The 16,188-nt window shown below is 42.8% G+C and overlaps 1 protein-coding gene and 1 pseudogene across 3 annotated transcripts; both read left to right on the forward strand.

Moving 5' to 3' along the window:
- The first annotated feature begins 3,020 nt into the window (after positions 1-3,020).
- Positions 3,021-12,221, forward strand: LOC139535399 (PHD finger protein 12-like). Of its 3 annotated transcripts, none has more exons than XM_071334780.1 (14): positions 3,021-3,155; positions 3,568-3,716; positions 4,104-4,285; positions 6,155-6,227; positions 6,371-6,921; positions 8,149-8,281; positions 8,416-8,580; positions 8,675-8,833; positions 8,949-9,756; positions 9,881-10,027; positions 10,309-10,407; positions 10,533-10,615; positions 10,806-10,944; positions 11,123-12,221. In XM_071334780.1, the coding sequence occupies exons 2-14, from the start codon at positions 3,651-3,653 to the stop codon at positions 11,506-11,508; spliced, it is 2,991 nt and encodes a 996-aa protein (XP_071190881.1). In that variant the 5' UTR covers positions 3,021-3,155; positions 3,568-3,650; the 3' UTR covers positions 11,509-12,221. The 3 variants fall into 3 exon arrangements, with proteins under 3 accessions (XP_071190881.1, XP_071190872.1, XP_071190863.1); XM_071334771.1 differs by lacking the exon at positions 3,021-3,155 and adding an exon at positions 3,384-3,465; XM_071334762.1 differs by lacking the exon at positions 3,021-3,155 and having other exon boundaries at positions 3,512-3,716.
- Positions 12,222-12,949: 728 nt separating this feature from the next.
- On the forward strand, positions 12,950-15,132 carry LOC139535412 (dehydrogenase/reductase SDR family member 13-like; annotated as a pseudogene).
- The last annotated feature ends 1,056 nt before the right edge of the window (positions 15,133-16,188 follow it).

Consider the following 16,188-nt stretch of genomic DNA (forward strand, 5'->3'; position numbering starts at 1 on the left):
AACCAGTACATCCTGTGTAAATGGCCACAAAATCCTGATACACAGTATCCAGACGTCTCTTAAAGAAATCAGATGGATCATCACCCTCCCTATATTTCTGTAGTCTCTCCAACACTTATAGATCAACTACTGGAGGCGGAAGTAGCCATGGTGGATTTACAGGAATAGCTACCGTTGGACTAAACTCCCTTTCATACAGTCCCATCTCCTTTGTCTTGGTATTACTCACCCACCCAAAGCTTGTGTTCTGTCTTCGCTCATGTTCCCAGCATGCCTGTAAAATCCCGTTTGCAGGATGAGACACCCCATGAGACTGTTGACCCAATAATTAATTGCCAGCTGCTGTCTTCTAATCTGCAATGGCATATCCCCTATCTCCACCTGTAGTGCAGCCACTGCAGACGTCCAAAACGCCCCACTACATATTCTGAGTCCTTGTCCCTGTATGACATCTAGCCTTTCCAATGATGATGAACCATACAGTATACTGCCATAGTCTATTACAGATCGGATCAATGCAACATACATGGTCCTCAATGAGGAACGCCCAGCCCCCACTCCTTTCCCGTCAGACAGCGCATCACATTTAGCACCTTTTTACACTTTCTCAATGTGTTCTGCCCAGGTCAGTCTAATGTCAAAGTATACCCCAAGGAACCTGAAGGCACCCACCCTCTCCAAGTTTCTCCCATATAACCTCAAGCATACCTCATCTCCCACGTTCCTCCTGGTAAAGAACACTGTCTGAGTTTTCTCTATAGGGAACCTGAATCCCCACATTAATGCCCACCGCTCTACCTCATCAATTGCTTCCTGTATCTTTATGATTATGTATGGCACATTTCTTCCCCTCTTCCATAAGGCCCCATCATCTGCAAATAACAACCTCCCAATATCCGGCTGTACCTGAGAGTAAACGTCATTGATCATGATACAGAAAAACAGAGGACTAATCACACTCCCCTGTGGTGTACCATTATCCACCAGGTAGCTGCCTGATAGTGACTTTCCCACCCCCATCTGGATAGACCTTCCATTCACATAAACTGAAATGAGGCAAACTATTAGAATATTTGCAACCAGGAAATGGCGTAGCGAATTCTGTATAGGGAATATACCACCCTGTACCATGAAATACAAAGGCGCAACCAAAAACAGCTAAGAAAAATAAACTTTTCTGAGACTGAACTAGAGATGCTAGTATCAGGTTGGTTGAGTACAAACAAATGGTTTTATTTGGCTCACTCAGTTGTGGCTTGACCAATAAAAATAAAGACATAGCTACAAAGAAAAGACCATTATGACAATTCAAGTTGCTTTAGCAATGACAAATATACTTCATATGAGTAGGCAACACATACCAATAAGCCATTCATCCTCAATAGCTCCCTGCTGGCTTATAGGCCAACAATGCTGAATGAGTCATGCGTTCCACATTGCCACCACATTCAGTAGGGTCTTTTGCGCATCACATAACTTATCACCTGCACATTGAGTGGAAGCCTTTTCTGTTCACATAGTTTAACTAGTTTTGGGATAGTGCTTTTATAGCGATGTAGTTGCCGTCTATTGCTCCATTCGTATTTATAACAAACAAACCCCTCTTGACTTCAACCTGTTGTGCGATGGTGTATGGAAATGGTATGTTCGTTTTGCTGATGATTGCATCCAAAACATTGGCTCATCAAGGGCTGTGAGATGCTGATCGACAAGCTGCCCCTGAAAATTGCCCTTTGCCAAAAACCGAAGCACTTGGATGTGCAACGAAATGGCATTATTGGCACGTGTTTGGCTTTCTAAAGTAAGTCTTAAATTCTTGCAAAAATCATAGAAGATTGGTTTTGGGAAACGATATCTGATGAGCCAATCTGTACATTCTGCTCAAAAGACCCATCTGTCTCTAAAAACGTGTTCTCTGCTAAATGCAGCGTGTGTCAAATCTTCCAACAGAGCAAGATCAGCCATCTCTCATTTGATTTCTCATTATCTCAGTCTTTTATAGTATTTCAAGAATGGTTTCACTTTCACACGTGCCTCTAATTTAACAAATTACTGTACTTTATTTGGATTATTACCGTAACAAATGCATTTCTGTGGTCACATTTTAGCCTGTCAAGATATGTTGCATGAATTCACAATGAAATTGAACAATGATTATTACTCTCACAATTTCATAAATTCTCAACATATATTTTCCCCATGGACTAGGCCAGTGGTTCCCAACCTTTTTTGGTTACTGTACCACCAACTGAATTTTGCTCTTCCCGGAGTACCCCTCATGTGCATTTTACCAGTATGCCTATAGTTGTATGACTCTTCTCAAGTACCCCTAGAGGTCCTAGTACCCCCGGTTGGGAACCATTGGATTAGGTACAGTAGTCTATGTTTGACAAGCAGTTCCCTTATTCCACAATTTGGCAATGTCAATTTACACACTCTCAAGTCAACGTTCATTTTGATAAATCTCACTTTGCGTGGACATTATCCCACGCATGGTTTACGCACAGATTTTTCCCTACGCATGATTGATAAATTAGGCCTCGGGCATTTTTGGAAATTATATATATTTTTAACAAATTTAAAATACATTTCCATGAATGTAATTGGTCAATTTACACATTTTAAATTATGATTTTCCTTTTCCTTGATAATTCCTATGAATAGTCAGGACGATTCACTGGAATTTCTACTAGGCCTAGGCTACTCGTGGTCGAGGACAAGTAGGAGGATGTACTATTGAAAATATAGGGAACGAGGCAGCGAGGAGAAGTTTGTTTTCTTGTCAGTTTAGTAAAAGCAATAAACAAACTTGCAATCGGTGATCATCCTAGCAGAACAACCACATTCCTGATACGATGTATGACAACTATTTACCACGGATTACAATGTTATTTTCTATCATATCCAAAGCTCAAGCTTTATTCGAAACGCCCATTTTTGCCTCTACTAAGATGAGAGGAAGCAGTGGTAGAGCGCATGCTCAAAGCGTCGTTCTACGCAAATTTGCGCCAACTCCATGGTGAGGATGAAGCTAGCACTGTCAGGGCTGATGCTTTGCTAGCATTTATTCATAACAACAATACCAGCTACAGTTTCTGCGCTGTTTCCCCCGATATACAAGGATAATACTTCATCTATTTGCAATTATATGTCAGGTATGTGAGCTATAGGTGTAAGATTATATTATTTTATTATGGAAGGGATCAAATATGCCTCTGTAAACAGCATTATAGCTAACGTTAGCTTCAACCACAGGCGTAGGGACAAGCACAACCACCATGTACAGTACAAAGCTAGGCCTCAGTAAGGACTAAGGCCAAACGCCGAATATCTTTTATCCAATTTGGAAACAAGAGGAGTACTTTGTCTTTTTGCATTACACGGTTGGGACAACGTGGAAGATCAACAATTCAAGGCTGACCAAGCTAAGGATTTCATGAAGAAACGACTCTTCGTCTTTGAACTGTAAAGGGAGGCATTGTATTGAATCTACCTCGGAAACAACAAATAATGTTTTCCAAAAACCATTAACTAGTTAACTAATAGGGACTTGTTTATTTCCCCAAGACTGTTGTCGTTTTAGGAAATAATCTGCTTGAAGGATTCGTTATAAACGGAGCTCTGATTGTTTGCTCACTTCGGCTGTTTGAATGTGGGATAAAATGGAGACCCCAGCGATTGTCTATGATCTTGACACCTCTGGTGGTCTTATGCAGGTAAAGCCTTTACTGTTACTATCACGATGACAAATGGTTATAACATGTTTGTGTTGTTTATCTAGTAGTATTTAGCTAACTCACTAGCTGGTATATAGGACGAAGTGGCAGTGCAATGTTTGTAGCTAACTATCGTTACTACTAGCTAGCTAAGCTCTCTAACGTCGTTAGCTAACTGCTGGACGCCATTGCTCTTTCTAGCTAACCTCTGCCAGAAGTCATGTTACCAAACCGTATCAATTCAAACCATTGACTGAAATTAGTACATTGTAGTTCATTTAAATGTGGTTTGTTGTTGTATGGCAGACTTGCCACTACAGTAAATACGGTGCAACAATGTAGGTAGCTAACCAGATCTATCACTGCACTATTTCCCTGATATTTTAGCAAATACAAGCATTGCTTGCGCCTCCCAAGTCTGAAGATGGAGAAAAAAGAAGTCGGAAACCAGATAAAAATGCCCGGAGAGCAGGGAGAGCCACAAATCACGACACTTGTGACAGTTGCAGAGAGGGAGGCGACCTCCTCTGTTGTGATCATTGTCCCGCCGCCTTTCATTTACAGTGCTGGTATGCTTATATCTTTCAATTTACAGTAATGACTTCCCGGTGTTGCTACCAACTTGCAAGGAAGGCAGCATTTGTGGTTGCCAAGTACCCAAACGACTCCATGGAGTTGAGCACAGACAATCGTGTTTTTAAATGAGCCTTCAATACTTTAAAAATTTAAATTCTTAAACCCTTACCATGTACCTATGTTTGTCCTCTTTTGCGAAACTTTGTTGAAATCCATAGTTTTGAATAAAACGTTAATCAAATACGAAGTATGGATTTCAGCAAACAAAAAAGCATGCAACAACAGAGGACCAACAGGTACAAGAATTTACACTTTTTGAAGTAATGAGTCAGTTAAATAAAACATTTAAAACTAGTCTGCACTCATATCCTTGAAGTAGTTGAGGAGCTTGGCTACATGTGTGGTTGTCTAACAACTCTGTGGGTAGCTGACTACTGACAGACAAGCTCCTAGTAGCTCTTGTTGGCTAATCTAATGCACATTCTTTGCCAAATTGTGGCGCTGTAGACTGTTTTTCAAAAATATTCTGCCACCTTATTATTTAGACCTACATGTTAAAACTCCGTAGCTTTGTACATGTTAAAACTCCGTAGCTTTGTACATGTTAACACTCCGTAGCTTTGTACATGTTAACACTCCGTAGCTTTGTACATGTTAACACTCCGTAGCTTTGTACATGTTAACACTCCGTAGCTTTGTACATGTTAAAACTCCGTAGCTTTGTACATGTTAACACTCCGTAGCTTTGTACATGTTAACACTCCGTAGCTTTGTACATGTTAACACTCCGTAGCTTTGTACATGTTAACACTCCGTAGCTTTGTACATGTTAACACTCCGTAGCTTTGTACATGTTAACACTCCGTAGCTTTGTACATGTTAACACTCTGTAGCTTTGTACATATTAAAACTCTGTACCTTTTGTACATAACTACTATGACTTGTGTTGTTGGCCATTTTTCTGTAGACATGTCTGCACTCAATTCTGCTCTTAGTTACTTAGCCTTGCTTCTCTTCAGTCAAGGATGACATCTTTTTTGCATGCATTGTCTACGCCACTTACTCGTCTCCTAACAGCCATTTCCAGTATGTAATGAGCTTGCGGATGTTGGTGAGGTTTAGTCAAGTATTTCTGCTGAAGCAGTGAGGAGCTCTGGGAACCTGGCAGTGCAGCCTCACTGACGATATGAATAATCATTAACCATGGCATGTGCTGCTGGGAGCTAAGCAGACCAGAGCTGGTGGCATGAGGCACCTACCAGAGCAGAGGCCTTTATCCTCATAGCCTGCACTACAGTATATCATTTTTGCCTATGAGTTCTGCAGGGTTATTTTTATGTATTTTTTTTGCTCATTGTTAAGACTTCTTCTAGGAAAGTGTTATCAGTGCCGTTCAGCTGTTGCCACAACGGTTTCATCGATCATGAAAGGTTTTTGCTGAGGAAAGTGGATTGTTTATTTAATCTTGTGGTCCTCCTTTTTCTTGTGGTGCTCATCACTGCAGTCTTTGTCTTTCTTGGAAAGCTTGAATGAATCCATGTTAGTTTTGGACCAGCAGCCTTTTCAATGGATTCAGCACATACTTTTGCCACTGAATCACGAGACTGTGTCCCCAGGGGCCTTGGAACTCTGCCTAAAAAGAGCCTATTGAATTCATTCCCTCTCACCTGGCTTTCATCGGCTACAGGTCTCTAGCATTTTCAGTCATTTCAATTGAGAAAAATGGCCTTGGAAAATGCCATACCTCTGGAAATTGTAAACTAGGCTACATTGTGAGGGCATTGGATGTTATGAATTGCTGATTTGCATTGAACTTCCTTGCCAGCTGTTTTGCTAATGCTTAACTTGTGTTGAACCTGCAGCAACCCACCCCTGAGTAAGGAGATGCTGCCCCCTGGAGACTGGATGTGTCATCGCTGCATGGTGCGCAGGAAGGTGAGTTAAGTCTGAAACATGGGGAGAAATAACCTTTTTGTTTGTTAAGTGTTATCTTGAGTGCTTCATTCATCTGGATAGGTTGGTGAGACTAGTATAACCAGTGCTTTTCAGACTGTTTACATGTTTTTCTTGTGTCATAGAAGCGGGAGCTGAAGAAGGAGCAGATTAATGGTCTGCTGGAGCGCCAGCTGTCTAAGCAGTCTTCCTCCCCTGCAGCAGAGTTAGAGCTTGCCTCAGGCACCCTGAGGCTGGACCCCACGGCAGCAGTAGGAGGCACCACAGGGCTGAGGGCTACAGCAGTTGCCCAGGTCCGTCTCCTGGAGAGGAGGCCCAGCAGCAGACCCAACACCCCCACCTCCACCGCCTCCACAGACACCCCCACGCCATCGGAGCAGAATTACATGGATGACGACATGCTAGACGTGGAGGACGACGCCCAGGGCTCGGAGCCCGAGAGCTCCACCCCACACCTCAAGAGGCCCTTTGACCTTCTGATAGCTGCTGCCATGGAGAGGAACCCCACGCAGTTCCAGCTCCCCAATGAGCTCACCTGCACAACTGCACTTCCAGGAACCAGTAAAAAGAGGAGGAGAGATGAGATGACAGGAAAGAATGTGAAGCGACCGCAGCACGAGCTGGACCACAATGGGCTGGTCCCACTGCCAGTGAAGGTCTGCTATCCCTGTGGAAGGTATGGACAACAGCAAGGCCAGTGTTTTAATGACAAAATATCAGTGCCTTCTATTGAACTTAATTTTTGTGTAGGCTAACTGGGATTTTTGGGGCACCAGATGTTGCATTCTTACTAAGCTTGGAGAACGAATCTGGAAAGAAGATATCTTGTCCTATTATATGCAGATCACACACGATTTCAGCTGTTTACTATGAAAATATACAATATGCCATTTATTATATTGAATGCAGCGCCATCTTCTCTGGCTGGGCTAAGTAAAGCATTCAAAAGAGCAAACAGTGCACCATTATAGGACTCTCAACTGCATGTGGAAAGAGGAGCTGTAATTACTAGGAAAATGGTACAGTCTCCCAGTGGAGAGGGAAAGGAAACGACAGAAGGAGACATAACAGTATGCAGACTATCATCTTTCCGAACGCATGGCTTGGTCTTAAATGAGAGGCAGGCACCCCATTGGAACAGGGTTTTGGATTCAATAGCAGTACACATCTGTTCAGCAGACGTTTTTGTTTGAAGGCATTCCTGAATGCCAAACAGAGTTTGTGTTTTGTCTTATTTGTTTTGTTTGTTTTGTTTTTACAGCAGTCTACTAGAATCATGATATAAAGTAATATTTGCCTAGTTTCTTTTTTCTCTTTTCTAATATTTTCCTTGTATTGGGTTGTGCGGCTGAGAATCTTAAAGCTAGTTAGTTATTTGATCATGGTGGCCGGGGGAGATGTATTCAACAGTTGCCTGACTGACCGGCTACCCCATTTTTTTTTTATATATAAAAAATTTAAAAAAGTTAGAAGAGTTGTAGAGTTTGTCTTGACATGTTTTCGGAGGCACCACAATGTTGCTATGTGTTATTTCTGACCCTCTAGAGCGCCTCTGGGCTGGCATCAGAGCCATGGCTATGTCAGGAATACCACAGAATTCAGAACCACATGACTGGCCAGAGAGAAGGGGGAATTCAAACTATCTCACTGAGCATTTTATATATTCTGGAATGATGAGCCTTGGGGCTTGGCTTGGGGTCTCTACCACAGATACACTGCCAGGATTCCAGACAGTGTTCAAAATCATTCATCTCTTGTCCTCAAGTGATCCCCTCTTTCACTAAACTATTAGGACAAACTAACCCTAGCTCTATTTTGAGGATATTTTGCAGTCTACTTGTTTGACATCAGTCGTATATCTAACCCATCATGTTTTTGTCAATCTCCTCTGTTTGTGTTGTAGGAGCTGCAGGTTGGCACCATTAATCCAGTGTGACTATTGCCCCCTTTTGTTCCACATGGACTGTCTGGACCCCCCTCTTACTGCCATGCCCGTGGGAAAGTGGATGTGCCCCAATCACATAGAGCACATGGTGGTAAGTCATTTTTGTATTTTATTTCACCTTTATTAAGTGCGGTTTTGCAAGTAAGCTCATAGTCACACACATCCACGTGTTGAAACATGAAGTTTTAATGGTATTGACCTGGTTTTTGTGCCCCTCTCTCCCAGCTGAAGCAGAGGAGCCTGACGTTGAGTGGCCGCTGCCAGCTGTTTGACCAGTTTCAAGACAGGATGTCCCAACACGCCATCAAGGTGGACTTCCTGCAGCGGGTGCATCGTCTCAACCCCCCCGTTCGCCGAGGAGCCCACACACACCTGAAGAAAACCCTCAAGGTCAGCCTATTAGTCACTGTGAAATATAACACACCACCTCTGTGTTCACCATTGTCACATCCTGTAACTCAATCTATCGTGTGTGTCTTGACAGGTCCCTGATGCTATAAAGTCCCAATACAAGTGTCCCCCGGCCATGATGGCCCCTGCTGGGATCCGCAACGGGGAGCTGATCTGTAACGGCTGTCCAGAATCCTCCCACCAGCATCTTACACCCTCTCAGCACTTAACGAGCGAGGACGAGCAACAGGAGGTAGGACACACTGGAGCGTTACGCAGCAGTGATATACAATGTCTCATGATAATAAGCAAATCCAATGTCTTTAATACTGATTTAATGTGTTTTGTTTTCCTGTATTGTCTCCCAGTGGCTACGCGACGTCATCACACTCCAGTGCAGCATAGTGAGACATCTATCGGCCAAGCAGAAGGAGAAGACATCATCTGAGTGGGACTCTGAGCAAATGAACAAGGCCGACATCAAACCTTGTGGAACAGCAGAGGAGGACGGTGCAGTGTGCACTTCTAACAGGACAGAGTCGCCAGCCTCCAAGCCTAAGGCTGACAGTGCAGCATTTTGCCCCCAGGGGGCGCCTGCACTCAAAGAAGGCAAGTGTAGCATGTGTACAGAGAAGCCTTGTCATTACTGTGGGCCCAGTAATGTTAACAGTCCTCTGGAGCAGCTGGCTCGGACCAATGGGAGTTCAGAGGCCTGCAGACAGGACGACCTCCACAAACTGAGAGAGCCCTCGGGTCCTGATAGGCCTGTTCCTCAGACACCAGCAGCCCCTGGCCCGGAGTTACCCAACCACACTGGAAGAGCTGTGGTCAAGACTGAGAAAACCCTGTTAAGACCCTGTGCAGTGACAGCATCCCCATGCACCAGTCCCTTCAAACCAGAACCCAGATGTCCCTCTCCACCTCACAGACCCTCCCAAGGCACTGAGGGCCCTGCTCGGACCACTAGCAGCAGCACCGCAGCGACCCGTGCCCTCACCCTACCTGGAACACCATACCAGATCAAGGGCACGACCAAGCTGGGCTCCACTGCCCCCCCAGCAGGTGGAAAAGTCAGTCTTGATGCTGTGACCCCCAGGAGTGGTTCTCTGCTCCCCAGCTCTTTCTCTATGGGAGACCTGTCCAGCTGTCTGAAGGCTGTGGCAGACTGCCACGGTGGTAAGTCTCACCTGACGTAATAAGATCGACATTTTGATTGGTTTCACATGTGAATAATTGGTGAGGAGAAGTTAGATCCACACTAACTGAATTCACTATATCTCTAACTTTGATTATTTTCCAGAGATTCAGATGAGTAGTCTAGATGAGAAGTTTATTGAACTCCTGGCCTGGCAGAGGATCCAGCAGTTGTTTGGCCCTAAAGCTCCTTCCCCTCCACAGAGCAGCTGTATCAGCCTACCTCCTGTGCCACAACCCCAGCCTACGGAAGGTAAGAAACCCTTGTTCATTATCAAGACCACCACCACCCAGTGTTCCCTATCTCGCTACCTCACTCTGACTCACTGGCCATTCCCTCACTAACCCTACCTCGCCGTCTTCACGCCAATCATTCTTTCCATTTCTATTGACGTCCGTTGCTTCTATCCCCCTTTCATCGTCATGTTTGTAATTTCATCCCTCATTTGAATTAGTTTGTCCTATATTGTTAACTTTGATTGTTCTGTATAAAGCATCATTTTGAGGAAGTTAATGTTTTATTTATTTTCTCAGCACAAAACAAGGATATCCAGGCCAGGGCTGTGTTTTATCCTTTGACTGGGAAAGGAGGAGCTTGTAGTATGTGCTACAGAAGCCTGTACATAGGAACTGGTAAGATTCACTCTCAGTCCCAGATAACCCAACATGACCCAATAGCAGGAACTCCTTTTCATGTAATGGTGTCTTCCATCCCTGGCAGATTTAGCTGACTTGAGGCTGTGTCTTGTTGTTTGCAGGTGCTGACATGGACGTGTGCCTTACAAACTATGGTCATTGTAATTATGTGTCAGGCAAACATGCATGCATCTTCTATGATGAGGTGGGTGGCTCATTTATTTCACATTCAAACATGTTCTTGCTATTGGAAACAATTTTACAATAAGTTGTGACTTGTACAGAAATAAAGTATAAATATGTTTCAGATTTTTATTTTCTTGCTTGAGGGATTATTTTATTAGCTGCTCTGTAAATTGAATATTTTATTTTGTAATTTCTATTGCCTCGATCAGAACACCAAGCAGTATGAGCTTCTCAACTACAGTGAACACGGGACCATGGTGGACAATGTGCTGTACTCCTGTGACTTCTCTGAGAAGACTGGCCCCAGCCCCTCCAGCAGCCTGGTCTCCAAAGTGCAGAACATTATCAGTGAGTGGAGCTCCTCTGTCATCGCTTCCTATAGAAACAGGAAGGAAGTAGTTCACCTTTTAGTAATGACCATGATGGCATGTTTCCTAATGTTGTTAAAACAGAGACGGATCTGCTTTAACAGAGACGGACCTTGCTTTAACACGGTCTGATTGTTTGTAATGTCTTTTACCCACAGAGCGCTGCAAGAGGAGGAAACAGGAAGTGGAAGGTGCGGGGGAGCCCATGGTGCTAGAGGAGGGGGTGATGAGCCAGTGTCAAGGGACTTCTTCCAGATCCTGCTGTGACTGCAAGGCCAGCAGCTCCAGTCTGATTGGGGGCAGTGGGGCAGGCTGGGAGGGCACTGCCCTGCTCCACCACGGCAGCTTCGTCAAGCTGGGCTGCATGCAGTTTGTCTTCAGTATTACAGAGTTTGCCTGCAAGCAGCCTAAAGAGGAAACTCTGACTTCCCCAAACACCACCTCCACTGCCACCTCCCAGAGCCAGGAAGAAACAGAACCCTCTGACAAGCACACTTCCCAGCTCCACCAAGTGCCAGTGACACAACCTAACCCTGTCCCCTAGCTCTATGTTCCCACGTCAACAGAACCAGGCTCAGCAGCTGTACTTGTATACTGTATAAAAAAGGGAAAGCTTTCTTATTTTATGTTCATACATTTGCATGAAATTAAGTATTTTTAAGGCTCATATTTTGTGGGCAAGTTGCACATAGAATTTATATTTTTTGTAAATGGAGAACTTTGGCATTGAAAAAAGGGATGGTTTATCGTAGACATGCAAAAAAACAAGCAACGTCACTTGTAAAGTACCCAACTAGTTGTATTTTGTGCCAGTAATGATACTTCTTTCTCTGCAAATGCTACTTTTATTTGCTCTTTATCATTTTAGTTTGTGTACTGTATTTGAAAATGTAGTTCAGATGTTTGTTTTGCTACTATTGCACTACATGTAGCAGCTATATATTCAAACGTATGTGTACACATCCATGCTTATACATACATGGGTGTGTGTGTGTTTAAATATCCACACACAAATGTACATGATCAAGAATTCTTTTTCAACAGAACAAGGGAAGCATAGGATTCTGTATGCAAACTCAAATTATGGCCATTTTGGCTTAAATCTGTACAGTGCTTCATGTGAATTTTGTGCAGTAGTTTTCAAATGTGTTAGTGCAGTTTTTTTCAATACTATGTCAACATAGTAAATGGTCTGTTTTTAGAAATAACTCATCAAATGTTTATGTACTCTGTAAATACAAATCAACTTTGACTTTGTTTCTTGTCTGTCATAATGTAAATACCTAAAGGTTTTTAAGAACAAGCATCCGTGAGCACTTTGGCTTCTGTCATTTCATTTGTTGCTAACAACCAATTGTAGATGTAGGCTACATAGTACATACTGTAGCGATCCTTTCCTAGGTAAGCTAGTGCCGATCTCCCCTAAATGGGTTAACCTTATTGGAGCAGTGGTTAGCAAGCTTGCCTGGGAGACCCACAAAGGGACATTCCATGTCATCGTTTGCTACAATGGTGTCAGGAGTGGGATGACGCCTGTTAGGCCATTGGAGAGTTGTGTACATGTGAGGGACTTCATAAAATTAAGAGTGGGGGGACACTCCCAAACTGAGGAGATAATGTAGCGACCTTTGTTTAGGTAAACTCGTTTGCCAAGACGGGTTCAAGAACCGAAAGGCGTTTTGCACTGTCTCTGTTTGCTACAATACATGCAGTAAATACACTCATTTTTGGCCGCATTGTTTAACGTTTTACCATGGTCTGTGAGTAGCTTGTAACTCAATGTTTGTTACAGTGTATTAACGTTGCGCTTAGCTATGTTTGTTCCGGTGTAGCTTTGAACTATGTAGTGTAGGTTTGAGGTCAACTAGGATGTTTGTTATTGTACGAGGAAGACAGCCAAATTCTTGAACCATAATCTACTTGTTGCATAACTTTTATAAAGAGGGAGTGCCAGGACAAAGGGCGCGTTCATTGCCTAGCGCAACAGCTACATCGATTCCCATGCCGCTGTAGTTCATACTTATGCCCAGTCAGAGAAAAAGTACTGTACGAAGATGTTCACACTGCTTCTTGTTAGCGCTGGACTCATCGCACTTTATGTACTTCGTAATTGGTATCTCAAACGACCAAGATGCAAAAGCAATGCCAAGTTGCATGGGAAAACTGTAATCGTCACTGGTGAGTTCGTGCATTGTAAAACAATGTGACACTAATGGTGGGCAATTATTCATCGTCTTGTACAGTCAGTAAGTGACGGTTATCTAATGTTATGTACCGTTATTATTGGTGCTCATATGGGACTGATTCCGCATTTCTTTGCTCAATTGTAGAATTGTATTTAAAACATTTGGCGTTGGACATAAACTAGACGTCTATGTGGGTGTGTCCCAATGGTGTCTCCAGGATCTAACACGGGCATTGGGAAAACAACAGCAATAGATCTGTCCAGAAGAGGTGCCAGGGTTATAATGGCCTGCCGAGATAAGCAAAGGGCAGAAGCTGCCATCAGTGACATCAAGAAGGTAAGAGAGGTGTCAGAATCCATGTCTCACTCCAGATGTCTGGTAAACAGTCGAACCTTGCTGTAGTTACATGTCTTTGACTGAGGGGGTGCCAGTGGATCATACATGGACGATATTACTGTAGTTCCCCTCAGTCAGGTTTACTCCTCCTCACACACTGTCCCTCATTCACATTTTACAGATAGTTGTGCTCTGGTCACTTTAGCTGATTAATTTGTTGACGGGTTGGTTTATTACTCTATAAAGTGAGGGACACAGAGCATCTGACTGGTCATTCTTACTTTCTCAGGAGACTGGGAACAATGAGGTTGTGTTCATGGAGCTGGACCTTGGAAGCCTACAGTCTGTGCGATCTTTTGCTGAGACCTTCCTGAAGTCTGTTTCTTAATATCAAATTTATTTATATAGCCCTTCTTACATCAGTTGATATATCAAAGTGCTGTACAGAAACCCAGCCTAAAACCCCAAACAGCAAGCAATGCAGGTGTAGGACATAAAAGAATATACAGCAAACCTGCATTAACAAAGCAGTGAAAGTGTATTTCTTTTGAAAACATTGGTCCTCTTTATGCAGGGCTTATGAATGGTGGCAAGACAAAGGATGGCGTGGGAATGAGCTTTGGCGTTAATCACCTCGGCCACTTCCTGTTAACTGTGCTGCTGCTGGACCGTCTGAAGGAATGCGGTCCGAGTCGAGTGGTGACTGTCGCCTCCAATGCTCATGAGTATGGCAAAATCGATTTTAACTGCCTGAGTACCTGGCTGTTGGAGAATCTGACTGGACTTTGTTTAAGAAGTATAGTCATGGCAAGCTGTGTAATATGCTCTTCACACACGAGCTTGCCAAAAGACTGGAGGGAACAAATGTCACCTGCTACAGCTTGTGTCCAGGTCAGTGCTTCAACACTTTATAGCATGTAAGCAAGGCCGGATGGTATGTACTGTAACTGTGCAGAAATATACAGTATGCTTACTAGTTCTGTTTATTTTCTGTCACAGGAGCAGTCAAGACAGAAATAGGCCGCTATTCAAGCTTCTTGTGGTGTATGATGTCGGCACCTATCCTTTCGCTCATCTATATGGACGCAGAATCTGGGGCCCAGACTACACTCTACTGTGCCCTCCAGGAGGGTATAGAGCCTCTGAGTGGATGCTACTTCTCCTGCTGTGCGTGCAGTACAGAAGGTGAATGCCAACGCCAAAGATGAAGCTGTGGCCAAAAAATTGTGGGAAGTCAGTGAGACACTTTGTGGCATGTCTTAATGCAAACACAGAGACCCTGCTTTTCACTGTATTAATCAGGGCCAAAACCCTGGTGGGACAATCCTGAAAACGTGTTGCTTTTCCTGATAATTTTTTACAGAGATGTATTCAAGTCCAATTGAATGCTGGAAATCTGTTCCATTCCGTTACTCTTAAGTGTGGCAGTGGGTGAAAGTCAAAGTTATACTGAAAAGATTGAATCGATTGATTGAATATTGAATTTTTTTAAAAGCTTGGCATATCCTCTCCCCTTGTGTCAAGACTGCTACTTAACTATTCCAGAAAAACCCTAGGCCTAGGTGATATGTCTCTGGGGAAGTGTCTCTGTCCCACCACAGTCAAGTTCAATAAACAGAGCCACTGGTAATAAAGGGAATTAAAATACACACCATACCATCTTTGCCTCTTATTGTATTGTCTACACAACATTTCTTATAGGCTATACACTGTTTCATGCAATCAGACATAGGCCAACTGTTACTAAAATAAAGTAATAAAGTTACCTTGGGAAGATTAGCAGTTTAGAGATGCTTTGGCAGGTACACTAGTAGCCTAAAGTGTAGGCCTGAGTATGATGAAAAAGCTATACAAGATTTCACACAGCACACTCTAGGATGACCATTAATTATCTAAACACTAGGTGAGATACATAATGCCTATCTGAGTTCGATTAGATTACAAAACCAAGGACTACTTAATTTATCATTTTTTGCTAATGTATGTAGACTCCAGACTGAGGAAAAATAAGGAGAAATCCACACAATGCGTCTCTGACCACCTCCTGGGTCAGAATTGCTACGTTTACACAGGGAGACCAATTATTATTATTATTTTTCACTAATTTGCCTTTTGATCAATCACATCAGCTCTGAAAAGATCTGATGTGAAAATATCTGATGTGATTGGTCAAAAGACTACTTTTAGTGGTGGGAAAAGTACTCATTTGTCATACTTGAGTAAAAGTAAAGATACCTTTATAAAAAATGACTCAAGTGAAAGTCAACCAGTAAAATACTACTTTAGTAAAAGTCTTTACGTATTTGGTTTTAAATATACTTAAGTATCAAGAGTCAAAGTATAATTTTTTTTTTTTAAATCCTTATATTAAGCAAACCAGCCGGCACCATTTTATTTTTTATTTTTCGTTTACGGGTAGCCAGAGGCACACTCCAACACTCAGACATAATTTACAAACGAAGCAGATGCTTAGTGAGTTTGCCAGATCAGAGGGTGTAGAGTTGACCTGAGATGTTCTCTTGATAAGTGTCTGAATTTCATAGTCCTGCTAAGCATTAAAAATGTAACGAGTACTTTTGGGTGTTAAGGAAAATGTGTGGAGTAAAAAGTACATTCTTTAGGAATGTAGTGAAGTAAAAGTTGTCAAAAATGTAAATAGTAAAAATACCTCAAAAAACTACTTAAGTAGTACTTTAAAGTTA

The sequence above is a fragment of the Salvelinus alpinus genome, chromosome 1 (assembly GCF_045679555.1).
Source record: "Salvelinus alpinus chromosome 1, SLU_Salpinus.1, whole genome shotgun sequence".
In the NCBI taxonomy this organism is placed as follows: Eukaryota; Metazoa; Chordata; class Actinopteri; order Salmoniformes; family Salmonidae; genus Salvelinus; species Salvelinus alpinus.